General features: G+C 34.6%; 1 protein-coding gene and 2 long non-coding RNA genes across 4 annotated transcripts; 2 read left to right on the top strand and 1 right to left on the bottom strand.

The window, feature by feature from the left end:
• Positions 1-587: 587 nt before the first annotated feature.
• On the top strand, positions 588-1,736 carry LOC127131375 (zinc finger BED domain-containing protein RICESLEEPER 2-like). The gene has a single exon (XM_051060302.1). The coding sequence runs from the start codon at positions 588-590 to the stop codon at positions 1,734-1,736; it is 1,149 nt and encodes a 382-aa protein (XP_050916259.1).
• Positions 1,737-2,360: 624 nt separating this feature from the next.
• Positions 2,361-4,950, top strand: LOC127129300 (uncharacterized). 2 transcript variants are annotated; one of them, XR_007806282.1, is made up of 5 exons: positions 2,361-2,502; positions 2,610-2,955; positions 3,792-3,900; positions 4,266-4,366; positions 4,799-4,950. It is a non-coding gene; the product is annotated as an uncharacterized LOC127129300 (long non-coding RNA). The 2 variants fall into 2 exon arrangements; XR_007806281.1 differs by lacking the exons at positions 2,361-2,502; positions 2,610-2,955 and adding an exon at positions 3,075-3,368.
• A 2,841-nt stretch (positions 4,951-7,791) lies between these two features.
• Positions 7,792-10,112, bottom strand: LOC127127849 (uncharacterized). The gene is made up of 2 exons (XR_007805483.1): positions 9,579-10,112; positions 7,792-8,125 (listed from the first exon to the last, which is right to left on the bottom strand). It is a non-coding gene; the product is annotated as an uncharacterized LOC127127849 (long non-coding RNA).
• Between the last annotated feature and the right edge of the window lie 5,267 nt (positions 10,113-15,379).

Genomic DNA, 15,379 nt, shown 5'->3' with positions numbered 1-15,379 from the left:
ATTTTAAAATGTTCTAAGAAGCCCCTTGTCGTGTCAACTGACTCCACACAAACTATTCTAACATACCCAAGTGTAGATGGTAAATTGGTTCAAGTTAGCTCTAGATTTGACAAGAAAGCTTGTAGAAGTGCTTTGTCAGTTTTTGTAGTTCTAGATGAGCATCCATTTAGTGCAGTAGAGGGTGAAGGGTTTAAATTTTATTCCAAAGTAATGCAGCCCCAATTTACCATCCCATCTAGGCGTACGGTAGCTAGGGACTGTTTTCAGCTATACTTGGATGAAAAACAAAAGTTAAAGGCCTTTTTTAAGTCTGATTGCAATAGGGTAGCACTTACTACTGATTGCTGGACTTCTATACAAAATCTCAACTACTTGACCCTTACAGCACACTTTGTGGATAACGAATGGAAGTATCAAAAAAGAATTATAAGCTTTACCGTAATTCCAAACCACAAAGGTGAAACTGTAGGTAGGAAGATTGAAGAGTGTTAAGGGATTGGGGAATTAGGAATGTGTCAACCATAATTGTTGATAATGCCACTTCAAATGATGTTGCTGTGACATATCTAAAGAGAAAAATAGCAAATATGAATGGGTTAATGGGGGATGGAGAGTGTTTTCATATGAGGTGTTTAGCTCACATTTTGAACTTGGTGGTAAATGAGGATTTGAAAGATAAACATTTATCTGTAACTAGTGTTAGAGATGTTGTTAGATTTGTTAAGTCCTCACCTTATAGGGCAGCCAAGTTTAAAGAATGCATTGAATTTGCTGGAATAACTTGCAAAAAATTAGTATGTCTTGATGTTTCAACTCGTTGGAACGCGACATATTTAATGCTAGAGGTTGCGGAGAAGTTTCAACTCGCTTTTGAAAAGCTTGAGGATGAAGAGTCGAGCTATAGGGAGTTCTTTGGAAAAGGTAATCCCCCTAGTAATGATGATTGGGACATTGCTAGGGCTTTTAGCGCTTTCCTAAAGTTATTCTATGAAGCAACTAAGACTTTTTCCACCTCTCAAAATGTGAGTTTGCATACTTGTTTTCACCAAGTGTCTGCCATTTATTGTGAGTTAAAGCAAGCTACTTTGAACTTAAATGATTTTTTTGCAAGTGTGGGTGGAGATATGATGGAAAAATATAATAGATATTGGGGAAGTCCTGATAAGATGAACAAGATGATATATTTTGGTATTGTTCTTGATCCAAGATACAAGTTGAGTTACATTGAGTGGGCGTTTAAGGACATGTATGGAGTTGGATCAAAGTTTGGTAGTGACTTGGTAAAATCTATAAAAGAGAATTTACAAAAGTTGTATGATTGGTATAAGAAATCTTATGACCAAGAACATAATTCCATACAGCCTCTTGGTAGTGGTGGAAATAATGTCTCCAATGATGAAACAAATGCATCTGCTGCCCGTTCATCACTTATGGCTAGAGCCAATGCTTTTGAGCAACATTTAGAGGAACAAGACTCGATTGATCAACAAAATGAGCTTGAGGTGTATAATTCTAGTAAATGTGTCAAAAGGGATCCTAACTTTGACATTCTTGTGTGGTGGAAACGTAATTCAATCGAATATCCTATTTTATCTACAATGGCTAAAGATATTTTAGCCACACCAATGTCTACTGTTGCTTCTGAAAGTTTTGTTTTTAGCACAGGAGGGAGAGTCATAGAAACCTATAGGAGTTCTCTAACTGCTGAAATGGCCGAGGCTTTAATTTGCACCTAGAATTGGTTAAGGCCTTCTTTTACCTATTTCAAAGATATGAATCTCATGGAAGATTTTGAGCTTTCAGAAGATATTGTAACAGGTAAATTTATTACTGAATTTCTAATAAATATGATGTAATGTTGTATAATTATGCCTTATTAAAAATTGTTTATTTATTTTTTTTGAGTTTCAACAAATGTCTTTAGCAGCAAAAGGAGTATCAGGTGTCTCATAATCACAGTCTCAGCCACAACCTTTGGGTTGTGCTTGAAATGGATGTATGTATATCATTATTTACTTATGACTTTATTATTATTTTTGTTAACTAATGTTTATGTTGTCCAATTTTCCAGGTCAACTATGTTTTTTGATTTTTTGGAGTCATGCATGATATATATATATATATATATATATATATATATATATATATATATATATATATATATATATATATATATATATATATATATATATATATATATATATATATATATTTAATGGCCGAATGAAGAATATGTACTTATATTTTGTCTCTTGAATTTTGAAGAAAATAGCTAGGCTACTACGAACAGAATCCGTCGAATTTTGCTTCAATTGCGTCGTTGCTAACACAAAAAGATAGGTTAAGTATAACTTATTACATTCTTGCATATTAAGTCAAATTATTATGTCCAATATGTAAAGTTACAGTTCTTGCAGATTAACGATGTTGTTCTTGTCGATGACAACTCTACTGAATTTGTTTTGTGGTTGTTCCAATGGACTATTGAAATACCTGTTGATGGTGATTCTCCACCTGTTTTACTTCAAATTGAAATATTTCATTTGTTGATATTTGTTTATTAATTAAGGCCTTCTTTTAACTAATATTTATGTTGTCCAATTTTTCAGGTCAACTATGATTTTTGATTTTTTGGAGTCATGCATGACCTATATATATGAGTTTCTGGCCAGTAAGTACCATTGATCTAACTTACTGAAGTGATGAAACGGTTTATTATATCAAAGAGTTTTGTTCCCTCTCTTATGGCAACTAGTAAGTGATGAAATATTAATACTTTTTACACATCTCTTGGTTTTTCTCTTAACTAATAGAAAGTTTCTACAAGTTTTATTTTGCTTTATACTTAAGTTTTTTCCCCATCACTCCATCCGTTTGGGAAGTGAAAGAAGAAGGTGAAGGCTCTGGAGTTGTTAAAGAAGAGACTGCCCAGACTGTTGTCGTCATTGAGCATTGGTATTTCACTCTTTTTATCATTTTATCATTTTCTTGCTTTCGTTCTAATGCTTAAATGAAGGATTATCTGTTTTCTTGAGGTTTTCTTTTGACGAATGTATTGAGTTAATCTTTATCTGTTTGTTTTATGTTTGAAGTAGCTTGATGTAGTTTTGATCTGTAGTTATAACATGTATTTTCTTTTGAAATGAAGCTTTTCTTTTTATGAGATGAAACCCTAAATTTTAGGAATCAACTGAAAATGTTAGGAATCAACTAAAAATGTGCTTGATAGTATGATTTTATGGTGAGAATGGCATGCTTCGCTTTGGTTTGTCTTCGATGCAGGGCTGGCGTGCTTCTATGGAAGATGTTGTAACTATTCTTTTCTTATAAGCACCTAATAAACTTATAAGAGATTTTCTATATGCTAGGTATTAAATACACATCTCAATATAACTGCTCTCATAAGTTATAAACTAATCTAAACAAAATCGGGTTTCTATTTTGTTAGATTAATTTAGAATGGGATAGAAATGTCGTTTTGATCTTTTTCACATATAGAATGCTGTTTTATCCCATTAAATTTTTGTTTGCAATATCTGTATTTTGTTCTGCTGGCCTTATTAAAGGAAAATGGGTAAAATATTTTCCGTTTTGGTCTGTGTACTTTGTTGTATTTTGCATCTGTACTATGGCCCTTTCAAGACTTGGTATTGATTCCAATTTGTCGGAGGACTTTGAATTTGAAATTTCAAAAAACTTATATTATTTCAAAATATAGTTATGGGGCTGACATATATAGCATATTTAGCATCTAGTTCTATAATTCTCAATACAGCTTCACTGATTTGTAGGTAAAGCTGTTTCAAAATTTTGTGCCAAGTTTCTACACCAGCAAGTGCTTAGGCATGAAGCTTACTTAGCTGGAGATATAGCCACATCTTTACAGAAATTTTTCCTCAGGTAATTTTCTTTCTTTCCAGCAGGTGCTTAGGCATGAAGCTTATCTAATAAAAAATGATTTAAAAAATTGTATTTCAGAGATTCTTATTTTAGACCCCCAATACCAGACCTATTTCCAGGAGTATTCTTCCTTGATTTAGAAATGGAAATCATGTTGTACCCCAAGACCAGGACCCTCTAGTTTCACTGATCTAATATTGCGGACAAACGAGAATATTGCAAGTTCAGAACTGGTGACCAGAGGTGTGTAGGAACTAATGGCTGATGATGGAGTAAACTAGCAAGTCTGGCCTAGATTGTACTAGTCTACTCAAGTCTATCTAAATTTTAGGAATCAACTGAAAATATGGTATTCTGTATTGTAGGAATCAATACCATTGAAGAGTAGCGAATCTGATGTTCTCAGGTGAAGGAAGCTCTGGAGAGTAGCGAATCTGATGTTGTTGTGAAGCTGAACCCTGACAAGGTTTGTTTATATTTTGTTTAGTTTGCTCACTTAACTGCAGTTTATTATGTCTTCTTTTTCAATGTGTTTATAAGGGGTTTTATTGTTTGTTCTGCCATTGATTAGTGTAGACTGTTACATTATGTGAAAATGTATCTGAATGAAAAGATTAGTCAATGATGTAAGGTTTGCTTAAGATCTTCATCAACAATTTTCACAAGTTATGTTGAATAGTTGTAAGTAAGTCAACGGCTCATTGTCATAGGTTACACAAGTGTACTCTATATGTTACTGCATATGCTAAAATAATTTCTTTCAGTCGTTTTCTACTATCACTTGTCAATGGTAATTATTGTTAGTCATGGTCATTTAGTGACTTCATAATTATTGAATTCATATGATGTTATCTATGTTTTTATTTACTGTTCTTTTCTATTGGTTTCATTTGTTCAGGATGAATCTTTGAAGACAAAGCATTGAATCATTCGAAGTAAAGCTCATTAATTAATTATAGTTAGACTATTAGTGGATATTACTTTGAATTTGTCATAGTTGTAGTAATTTGTATATTGTAAGTTTTGAATATGTCATAGTTGTATAATATATTGTATCATCTTTAAATTGTCCAATCTGAGTTTTGGCCTATTATTAATTTTAATATGATAAGAATAATTTTAGTTTCTGAACAAATACTCAAAATGTGTCATTGGGTTTAAAATGAATCAACCTAATAACCCGAATAAACCGCTTAAACTAACCCGCAATCCGCACAAACCGAACCCGTCCAAACCGTGTTGATACTGGGCGGAAATGGGCCTTCATATATGAACCGTGGGTTGGACTGGGTGAGGGTTTTGGGCCCGAAATCGCCCGGGCCAGCCCTATATATATATATATATATATATATATATATATATATATATATATATATATATATATATATATATATATATATATATATATATATATGTGTGTGTGTGTGTGTGTGCGCGCGTGTGTGTGTGCGTGTGTGTGTGCGTGTGTGCGTGTGTGTGTGTGTGTGTGCACGTGCGTGTGCGTGTACGTGCGCGTGCGTGCGCGTGTGTGTGTGTGTGTGCGTGTGCGTGTGCGCGCGTGAGTGCGTGTGTGTGTGTGTGTGTTTGTTTCAAACAATTAACTCAAATAAAACTCAAACTCTTTCAAATAAATAAAATAAAATCAAACTGAACATAAGATTAATTATATTTATTTTTTATGAACACTTTAATAAAAAAATTAAATAAAAAAAAGAAATTAAAATGAACAAAAATTGAGTGTAAAAATGCTCGAAAAATTAAAATGAATGCACCAAAATGATCAGCGTGAAATAAACCTCTAGAAAATATACAGGTTTTGATCAAATTTTAAAATAAAAACTGACCGATTAAAAGTCTTCGGCTCTTCAAAATGAGACCGGAAAAGTAGTCAAAAATAAAACGAGCACGTCAAGTTAAACTATGCGTACCGTAAATTAATAAAGTTGACGTCTGCAAGCTCGATTTTGAAATTTTTCGCCCGCTAATTTTACTTACATTTGAGAATCAGTTCAACCAGTTTGTCTGTAGATCCAAACATTTATTCTGGTCGACATTTTAGGCATTATGCGGCATGAGATGCATGTTATTCTATGTGGGTGATGTTAAAGTTATGATGAATGTATCGATTTGATGATTTAAGATCAAATTTGGGGTATGAATTTGCCCTTATTTAAGTATCTTCAACGTGAGAATATGAAGAAGGACACTCTTCATATGATCGCGATGACAGATAGTTAAATACTAAAAGACCCAAATTTTGTCCCTGAATACATATAACATGATATGATATGTAATGCATGCATGGAGGACTCTTTTTTCATTTTTGGTTTGCTAGGGATATTATGCGATAGGAGGTGAACCCTAACATGATGTTTTATGATGGATGAATAATGAAAGGTGGACCTGTGGGGAATAATAGAGATATGGTACCGGTGATCAACAGAAAATGACAAAGATAATGAGGGCAAAGACTCACTAGGGATAACAGTTTGTTGGAGAAAAGACACTGGATAAAATGGCAGACAATGTTGGACTTTAAAAGACAGAATGTCAAATGACGTTGGACTTTAAAATGCAATATCAAACAACGCTCGACTTTGACCGCAAGAATCAATAATATATACCGGCTTCAAATGGAGTTTGCGAGACGAGGCTAGACTTGAACCAAAGGCATCAGTAAAATATATACTGACTTCAAATGGAGTTTTCAATATGAGTTTGGACTTGACCTGAAGGCATCAGCAAAATATATGTCGGCTTCAAATGGAGTTTGCCAACGAGGTTGGACTTGACCCAAAGGCATTAGCAAAATATATACCAACTTCAAACGGAGTTTTCTAGACAAATCTAGACTTTATGCCTGCGAAGACCGGACTATGGTTTAAGGGTGCCAAATCAAAATTGGACTTCAAGAATGAAATTCTAGACGAAATTACTAAAAGGATAGATTACCAAATGAGAGTTGGTATTTTATTTTTTGTTTGTCAGACGAGAACTATTTTTCAGATAGCCTACCAGACGAGAACTGATTTTTTTTATTGTCAGAAGGGAACTAACTTTAAGATAGGCTACTAGACTGAAACTGGTTTCGAATAGAAAACTGACTACCATACGAGAACTAAAGTTAAAGAAAGGTTACCAATGTCATACCCCAAAAATTTTCCTCTTCTTTTCACCTTTCATCTGGCTTTTGGTTTGAGATTCATTTGCATTTATCTCATGTAAAATGCATTCATACCATCTATTGTACCAACATCATCATAGGTTCAAAGGTTTTAGATTGTTTATACATACATGAGCCTAGGGTTTTCCTAAGGATCAAACCCCAGGGTTTGTGGTTTTGCAGTCAATTTGGGAAGCATATTCTTGGGTCAATCCTTGGAACCCTAATTGTTGATTCATATTAGTTATGGACCTCTTGATGTGGATTTGTTAGTAAATCCCCATTATGTGGTTTGTGATCTTGGTTTATGTAATTTACATCTTAGTTCTGTTTTTTGATTGAAACCCTAACCAAGTAGGGTTGAAATTTGTGGACATGGTTTGTCTATTGACCTTTTGTGTGAAACCCTAGTTCATGAAAAGGTTTGTTTGGTCGTTGTGACTTGCATCATGCCATTGAAATCATTCATTAAGGTCATCTGATGGTCATGGTTCATAGTTTTGTGATTAAAGTTTCCAGTTGATTCATAGCCTTGTTACTCAAGTTTATCATGTTTCATTCATGGTCCATGGATCTCAAGATCATATTGCATTCATTGATTAATTTGATCCATGTTTTAGGATGCATTTAAGATCTTTGTGTCAAGTTGATTTTTAAACATGACATTTGGAGGGGAAAATGATAATTTGAATTAAAACATATTGTATTAGTCATAAGAGCTTTTCTCATTCAAATAAAACTTTAATTACATTCAAATAGAACTTTAATTACATTCACACATATCATGTTACAATGTCCATATAATGTTCATACAAAGAAATTACAAAAACTGAATTTTTACCTATAATTGACTTGGTCAACTGTTGACTTTTTGGTCACCCAGTTGACCAAATCAACTCATCTAATCATCAAACCTAATTCCTAGTTTCCATTTGGTTTCCTCGTGCTTTTCTTTCAACTTCATGGCATAACTTCACTTGTAAGTAAGCTTTTTTTTTCTTCATGTGCATTCCAAACATCTTGATTCCAAGCACCAAGGCTTGCACTCCACTCAAACTAGCCCTATCATTATAATCATCAAACATTGAATTAGCAGCCATGGCATGATTTGGTTTCCCAAGTAACATATAATACAATAAGACAATAAGGCATTCAAGTACAATTCACATCATGAGCATAAGGTGACAATTACAAGCATGCATGGAAAGCACTATTTCACTTAGCAGACATGGCAATGTATTAGCAACAAGATGTATCCAAAATACATTCATTTGTCAGCAACATTCCAGAAGCATATCATTCATCATCTAACATATTTAGTTCACAACAACACATTATAGAAGGGTCATTCATCTAATTTCAAGCTAACATTCCATTACATCATTCACATACTAACCATGTCAAACCAATAATCAAGCATGTGCATTCAATCAATTGCCAAGCATCATTAGTATCATGCATAGCAGGCCAGAACATGACTACTACATTCTAACATAAATGCATTCAGAGTTAACATCATATAAATCCATTCACCAACAAATAACTAGCTAGAAGCCATGGCATGATTTCAACGCATTATCCATAACAAAACTAACCTAATCACCAATGCAGTTAAACAACCATTCATTGCAAGTAACAATACAACAATAGCAGCAGCATATACATTAACAGGAATAGGGAAATTCTTCACAACCTAGCATTACTAACTGAACAAAAACCAAGCAGGCCTACTAACATAATTAACATCTTTTTTTTCATATAGCAGGAATTGGGTAAGTTGGTACAACAAAGAAACTAACATACATGGTATTTTTTAACATTTTCAGTTAATTGAACCAAAGATATAACAAGCAGTTTGCAGGCTTAGTCCAAAACCCGATAATTAACATTCATCCAACTAACTCCTTAATTTTACATCAACAACTTGCAACTAACATGATCCAAAGCTCTCATTAACCAATTAGCAACTAACCATAACATAAATTAACACTTGATAACTAGGTTCTAATTTAACAGCTCATTAACAACTAACTATAAAAGAATTTAACATTTAACTGCAAGACTAACAGTAAAAATCGAATTTCATCCAATTCATAACATACCTAATAGAAATCGAATCTAACACTAACTTCCATAACAAACTTTTTTTCTCCAATTTCATCTCTAACTAATTCTCAGAGTTAATTAAGACCTAACTGTTTTGTTTGAAAAAAATCTAACTGAGTTAACTTTTGTTAACTTTTCCCTCCTATAAATCCCTCACTTCACTCTTCATTCATGAAGATTCGGAAATTTCCCAGATTCATTCAATCCTTCAAATCACACAAATTTACACACTTCACCCTCCAATTAGAATCACTTTCTTATCACTATCACTCTCCAATCTCAATTCTCTCGTCACTATTCAAAAGCCTCAGTCTCACGTACACGCAGTAGAAGAAGAAAAAGGTTGAAGAAGAAGTAGATAAGGAGTAATCAGATTCGAAGAGCAAAAAAAGATTCATAAGAGATTTACCTGAATATTGTTTCCCTCCGCATCTTCTCCGCCGGTGAGTTTTCAAGTTTTTCCCTCCATTTGCACCGAGTTAGTTACCAGAATGTAGGTATAAGATTGGGGAATCAAAGCCTCAACCCCTAGGGCTTTGATTCCAGATGATTGGAGTTTAATTTTTAAAATTTCTAGTTAGGGTTCTTATGTGAATCGACCGTGTTTGTTTAATTGATAAAGAATTTTGGAAAATTGATCATGGACTAGTACTCAGGGTATTAAAATGAAAAGTTTGGTATAATGTTTTAGTCGTTTAGGCTCCGCCGCCGCCGGTGATTTCTTTTGAACTGGACACTTAGGCATGTGAAACACGTGAGTTTCAGATGACAGCATGAACACGTAGCTCTTGAACTTTTCTCTCATATGAAATTTGGCTCACATTCCATCCCAGACCCGTTAATTGCTCATGTATCTTCTGATTCCAAGTTGAAAGCCACATTGAGCCTTGCGCCCTAGTTGGTTTCTACACCATATTTTCCAGCTCAAACCCCCTCCCTGTTTTATGCTTTGTTTCATTTTTTTTGTTATTTTATTTTTGCCATTCTTTTTATATATTTTTGTTAATTATAGTTAATACATTTTGACATAAAAATCAGATATTAACATGCTTAGATTTTCAATTAGGATTAATTGACTTGTTTACATTGAACCTTTTAATTGCTTGGAAAACACCTTGAAAAAAAGATAATTAACCTAGAACTCTAATTAAGTTTTAGTTCTTAATTCACATGATAAAAACACTTAGAAAAATATGGTTCTTCGATTGACATTTTTAGAATTTTAATTAGTAGAATATTAATTGTTTCTTCGATTGACATTCTAATCAAATTAGGGTTTTTTATAGATTTTGATATGATCTCAGGATTTGCAATTTTAGCCAATGACATAATTTATTCACTTAGTTCTAGTCTTATTTAGAATTAGATTAGAAAGTTTAATCTTATTAATCCCTAGGGTTTTCAAGTCATTATCTCTTTGTTCATTGATTTTCCAATTAATTATGTTGAATAAAGTTCGTTTTAATCAATTAAATCCTTTTACTATGCTCATTCCCTCTGTCTATTCAAGTAATAAAAGTATCTTAATCACTTGATAGGACGAATCCCTTGTACTAGAACTGTATTGGATCTCAAAACCTCAACAAGCTCAAAGACTTCACATTCAAGTCAATACAAGTCAAAACATTGTTGACAGACTGGAGACTGGATTACTGTTCAAGCACAACAAAGGTTCATCTTCAACACTCGTCAGTTATGATACAAATTGTGTGTCACGAGCCTTAAGTAGTATAAAAGGGATGAGAGAGAGCATTTTCATCCTCATTCTGAATATCTTTGGGTATGAGACGAATGACCCAGTTGCTCAGAGTATTCACCTCTACTCATAGACTTTAGTGAAATTTAAATTGGATAATTGATAAGTCTTCTTCCATACGGATGTTGCAGCCAGACTGGAGATCAAGATCTCAACCTCTAGGATTTCTTTTCCCCTTTCTTTTCTTTTAGTATAAGACTATAACCATTTTGTAAATAAACTCAAAAACACTTTAAAATACGATTAGAATTGTGCGCCACGAGCCTTAAGCAATGGAGAATGGATGAGAGGGAGCATTCTTATCCTCATTCTGAATATCTTTAGGTACGAGACGAATGACCCAGTTACTCAGAGTATTCATCTCCATTCATAAACTTTAGTACAATTCAAATCAGGATCTCTTTTCAAGTCTAAAAGCAAACTCAACTCATCAAATTCATTTTTGCCTTTGGCCATTTTTTCAAACCTTTTTAGAATGGACATGTTACTTTTTTTCTACCATGAACTATGCTTAAGCCTCCCATGTGTGAGCATACAAGTAATGTTTAACTGCTAGAGTGCGATCCAAGTGCATCCATTCTACCGCAAACAAACAAACACTTAAGTCTCCCATGCGCGAGCATACAAGCAAGATTGACAATTAGAACGGGAACGTTAACACTGTTCATTAAAAACAACCAACGCATCCCTATTTTCTACCATGAACTACAGAGCTCTGATTTCCTTATTTCACTATAAGGATACGTAGGCACGAGGACCACAATCCTTAGCAAGCACCCTAATTATTAAACCATTTTTCCCTTTTCGTAAGTAATCTTTAGATAGTAACACCCATTCGAGCATACAAAAATCAAGATGGTTCCCGTTGAGTACAACAAATCCGAGGGGTGTTAATACCTTCTCCTTGCATAACTGGCTTCCTTACCCTTTTTTCTCTTCCCCGAGTTTTACTGATGTTTTCCCTTTCCTTTGGGAATAAATAAAGTTCGATGGTGACTCTTTTATATCTTTGAGCGTACAATGCGTTAAGGTATATTTTTCATAACTTTAGCTGGCGACTCTGTTGGGGACTCTTTAAGAAAGTAGAGCCTAGTTTTGTTTGCTTTCTTTTCATGCTTCGGGTGTTTATATTTATCGCTTTACTAGCTTTTTCTCTATGTTATTTATTGAATTTTTGTATTGCTTTAAATATTCATATTCTGCATATTATGGATATATCTGTTTTACTCTATGTTGGATTGGGATATTGCTATATGAGAGAAGCTCTATACCCGAGCTTGAGTACACACACATGATAGACTCGTGGATAGTCGTGTCGACTTGTGTTTCGTGCATTGGGTTGGCACGAGACCCACACCCAGACTAGATTCACTTGGAAGTACTTTTGTCCTGTGAGAATTTGCAACAACAGGGTATTTCCATTTGGATCAATGACTCTAGAAGACATTTTAGGGACCACCTTTAAGGACTAATACATGCATGTGAGGGGGATATTGAGTTTTTTCAGGAAACCAAGACCCTTCATACCATTGTTCTCTTGTATACATCGTACCTTTGATCCTACATTGAATTACATGGAAAGAGACAGAACAAAAGACCCACCAAGCAGGGTGATAAAGGGAAAGGCAAGGAAGTTGCCAAACCCAAACCCACTATTGCTGCTTTGAAGCCTAGTAGAGGCATAGCAAAGAAAGGCACATGCTTCCATTGCGGTAAGACCGGACACTGGAAGAGAAACTGCCTAAAGTACCTGGAAGATAAGAAGAATGGAGTATAGACTTCAAATTCAAGTATTTTTGTTATTGAAATTAATTTATCTATTTCTGCATCATGGATATTAGATACTGGATGCGGTTCTCACATTTGTACCAATGTGCAGGGGCTAAAAAGGAGTAGAGATTTGGCAAAAGGTGAAGTTGACCTACGAGTTGGCAATGGAGCAAAGGTTGCTGCTTTAGCCGTATGAACTTATGTATTGACTTTACCTAGTGGTTTAATAATTCAGTTAGAGAACTGTTATTATGAACCTGCAATTAGTAGGAATATTATTTCCGTTTCTTGTTTGGACAAGTTTGGTTTTTCATTTATAATAAAGAACAATTGTTGCTCAATTTATTTGAATGATATATTCTATGCTACTGCACAAATGAACAATGGACTATATGTCCTTGATCTTGAAATGCTTGTTTATAACATTAATACTAAAAGGATGAAACCTAATGAGTTAAATCCAACTTACCTTTGGCATTGTCGATTAGGCCACATAAATGAGAAACGCATTTCCGAACTCCATAAAGATGGACTCTTTGACTCTTTTGATTATGAATCATATGAGACATGCAGATCTTGTTTAATTGGAAAGATGACAAAGTCTCCATTCACAAGAAAAGGTGAAAGAGCTAATGATCTTTTGGCCCTCATACATACTGATGTATGTGGACCACTGAACATACCAGCCAGAGGAGGTTTTCAGTACTTCATCACATTTACTGATGATTTCAGTAGATATGGTTGTGTGTATTTAATGAAACACAAATCAGAGTCCTTTGAAAAGTTCAAGGAATTCAAGAATGAAGTACAAAACCAACTAGGTAAGAATATTAAAACTCTTCGATCAGATCGAGGTGGTGAATATTTAAGCCTAGAGGTTGATGACCATCTGAAAGAGTGTGGGATCCTATCCCAACTTACTCCTCCTGGAACACCCCAATGGAATGGTGTATCTGAGAGAAGAAATCGAACCCTGTTAGACATGGTCTGATCCATGATGAGTCACGTCGATCTTCCAAACTCCTTTTAGGACATGCACTATTGACAGCAGCTTACACACTTAACCGTGTTCCATCCAAAGAGGTTGAAAAGACACCATATGAGATATGGAGTGGTAAGAAACCACATATGTCTTACATGAAGATTTGGGGTTGCGAAGTTTATGTGAAACGACAAATTTCAACTAAGCTTGAGCCCAAATCTGACAAATGCTTATTTGTGGGATATCCTAAAGAAACAAGAGGGTATTACTTCTATAATCCTTCAGAGGGCAAAGTGTTTGTCGCTCAAACTGGAGTTTTCCTAGAAATGGATTTTATTTCCAAAGGAATCAGTGGGAGGAAAGTAGAGCTTGAAGAAATTCAAGAATCACAAGGCATTGATACACCTATGGAGGAATTAGAGCAGGAAACACAAATAGTCGTGTAAAGAGCAACCTGCTCAAGTAGAACAAGATCAGCGTAGGTCAAGCAGGATACGTCACCTACCTGAGAGATATGGATATCTCATAACAGATCAAGGTGATGTATTACTCATGGATCAAGATGAGCCTGTGACCTACTCATGGAATCTTCGTTTTGATGAAACAGTAAAACAATATGGATTCATCAAGAACGAAGATGAACCTTGTGTCTACAAGAAGGTTAGTGGGAGCATGATCGTGATCCTGGTATTATATGTAGATGACATATTACTCATTGGAAACGATGTCCCTACCCTGCAACAAGTAAAGTCTTGGTTGGGGAAATGCTTTTCTATGAAGGACCTAGGTGAAGCAGCCTATATATTAGGAATCAGAATCTATAGAGATAGATCACAAAATGCTTGGCCTAAGTCAAAGTACATAGACAAAGTGCTGAGACGCTTTAATATGAATGGTTCCAATGGTTATGTGTTTTGCTTAAATGGTGGCGCTGTGAGCTAGAAAAGTTCAAAGCAAGATACAGTTGCTGATTCTACAACCGAGGCCGAGTATATTGCTGCCTCAAGTGCAGCAAAGGAAGTTGTTTGGATCAAAAGTTCATTAGTGAACTTGACGTAGTTCCTAGCATGGTGGATCCCATTGGTCTCTATTATGATAACAATGGTGCTATCGCACAAGCTAGGGAACCTAGATCTCACCAACGATCCAAACACATACTTAGGCGTTATCACCTCATTCGAGAGATAATAGATAGAGGAGATGTGAAAATATGTAGAGTACCTACACTTGATAATATTGTTGACCCACTGACAAAGCCTCTTGCGCAACAGAAGCATGATGGCCATACTAGATCAATGGGCATTAGGGGTATGCTTGATTGGCTCTAGTGCTATTGGGAGATTGTTGATGTAAGCCCTAGAGGCCAATACTTTTGGTACTTGTATCGAATTATTTATTAATAATAAAAGGCATTTTCTTTATTATATTTTTTTAATAAAGTCCCTGGAATAGATAGTCCGTTTTAATGTATCAAGTGTGACTTGATAATGAGATCACATTAAACATAAGGACACTATTCTTAAAGTATCCGTAGTCGAGCTTTATTGTGAAGTGGGATAACATTAAAGCATTGAGACTATTATGTTTGTAGACTGATGATCACATCTCATGGATCATGGATAAAGAGTTATCAAGTCTTAAACATAGGTATGAATATTAAGAGTAATATTTATACCGGATTGACCCGCTATGAGAATACTAT

The sequence above is a fragment of the Lathyrus oleraceus genome, chromosome 3, assembly GCF_024323335.1.
Source record: "Lathyrus oleraceus cultivar Zhongwan6 chromosome 3, CAAS_Psat_ZW6_1.0, whole genome shotgun sequence".
NCBI lineage: Eukaryota > Viridiplantae > Streptophyta > Magnoliopsida > Fabales > Fabaceae > Lathyrus > Lathyrus oleraceus.
The sequence above is the reverse complement of the archived record's forward strand: the minus strand, read 5'-3'. Positions and strand labels throughout refer to the sequence as shown.

Excerpts from the sequence above, each read along its gene's own strand:
- LOC127131375 (XM_051060302.1), top strand. The coding sequence starts at position 588 with ATGAATGGGTTAATGGGGGATGGAGAGTGTTTTCATATGAGGTGTTTA.